The following is a 948-nucleotide window of genomic DNA, read 5'->3' on the forward strand; positions in this document are numbered from 1 at the left end:
GTCTGGTTTAGTATTAATACTACATGAATGATACAATTTCCTAAATGTTAGAATACAAATAAAATGCACCCCTGCTTCAGCCTGCATGGGAACCTAAGCCATCGAGAATGCTCATGATGCAGTTGACGGATGGCACAAGTGTTGTACAGGGGATGGAGTACCGAGTGATTCCAGCACTGAACCATAACCTGAAGCCTGGTACAAAGGCAAGTCAGATAGCAGTGATTTTTTATTTTGCTCAATATATTATTGAATACAAGATGGAATATATGTATGTTATTTTTTCTTAATTAGATTTTTCCTCTCATTTTTCCATGGTAAAAGAGTTCATTCCACTTGAATACTATATTATTATATGTATATTGTCACATCATCATTAGGCAAACTGTATTTGCAGATTCTCATTTCGGGAAACATTACCTCAAGGCACGGGGTACTTCTGCTAACCCGTGAGAACATGACTGTGTTAGGTGGAGAGGTAGAGTCCTTACTCGTAACAAATGCTCTGGAAAATGTTCTTGCTCGAAAACTGTAAGTTCTGTGGATATTTATTGTTTGAAGATTATCATTATCTCTTTTTTTTCAGTTGATTATACACTACAGTTACAACTTGAAACTGTTGTGTTGTATATGTAAAAATAACTGGTATAAATTTTGGAAGCATTTATTATTTTAGAGTCCATAATTTATTGTACTGTAGAAGATCCTAAGTATCTTAGTGTTTTTAGTGTTAGTAATATCAGTAAATATAACTTTCCTATTGTAGTGGCATGGAAGAGACACAGCAGCCACAACAGTTTGAGGATGTAGCCCCCACCCAAGTTCCTCCAAGCCAAGCCTCTCAGTACTATCCATCGCAGTTAAATCCTACAATAAACCGGTCCCAAAACAACAGGGTTGGAGGACTTCAAACTGTGGCAGTCAACAGGTCACAGGTGAGGTACTTTA

At 36.9% G+C, this 948-nt stretch overlaps 1 protein-coding gene across 1 annotated transcript in view; it reads left to right on the top strand.

The window, feature by feature from the left end:
* LOC119585255 (recQ-mediated genome instability protein 1-like) overlaps positions 1-948 on the top strand; it is a gene marked incomplete in the record, with an annotated part of 14,892 nt that overhangs the window by 6,264 nt on the left and 7,680 nt on the right. Inside the window, 3 exon segments of the mRNA XM_037933922.1 lie at positions 81-206; positions 398-531; positions 767-935. Of these exon segments, the coding sequence (XP_037789850.1) occupies positions 81-206; positions 398-531; positions 767-935 (429 nt within the window).

This window comes from Penaeus monodon, chromosome 19, assembly GCF_015228065.2.
Source record: "Penaeus monodon isolate SGIC_2016 chromosome 19, NSTDA_Pmon_1, whole genome shotgun sequence".
Taxonomy (NCBI): Eukaryota; Metazoa; Arthropoda; class Malacostraca; order Decapoda; family Penaeidae; genus Penaeus; species Penaeus monodon.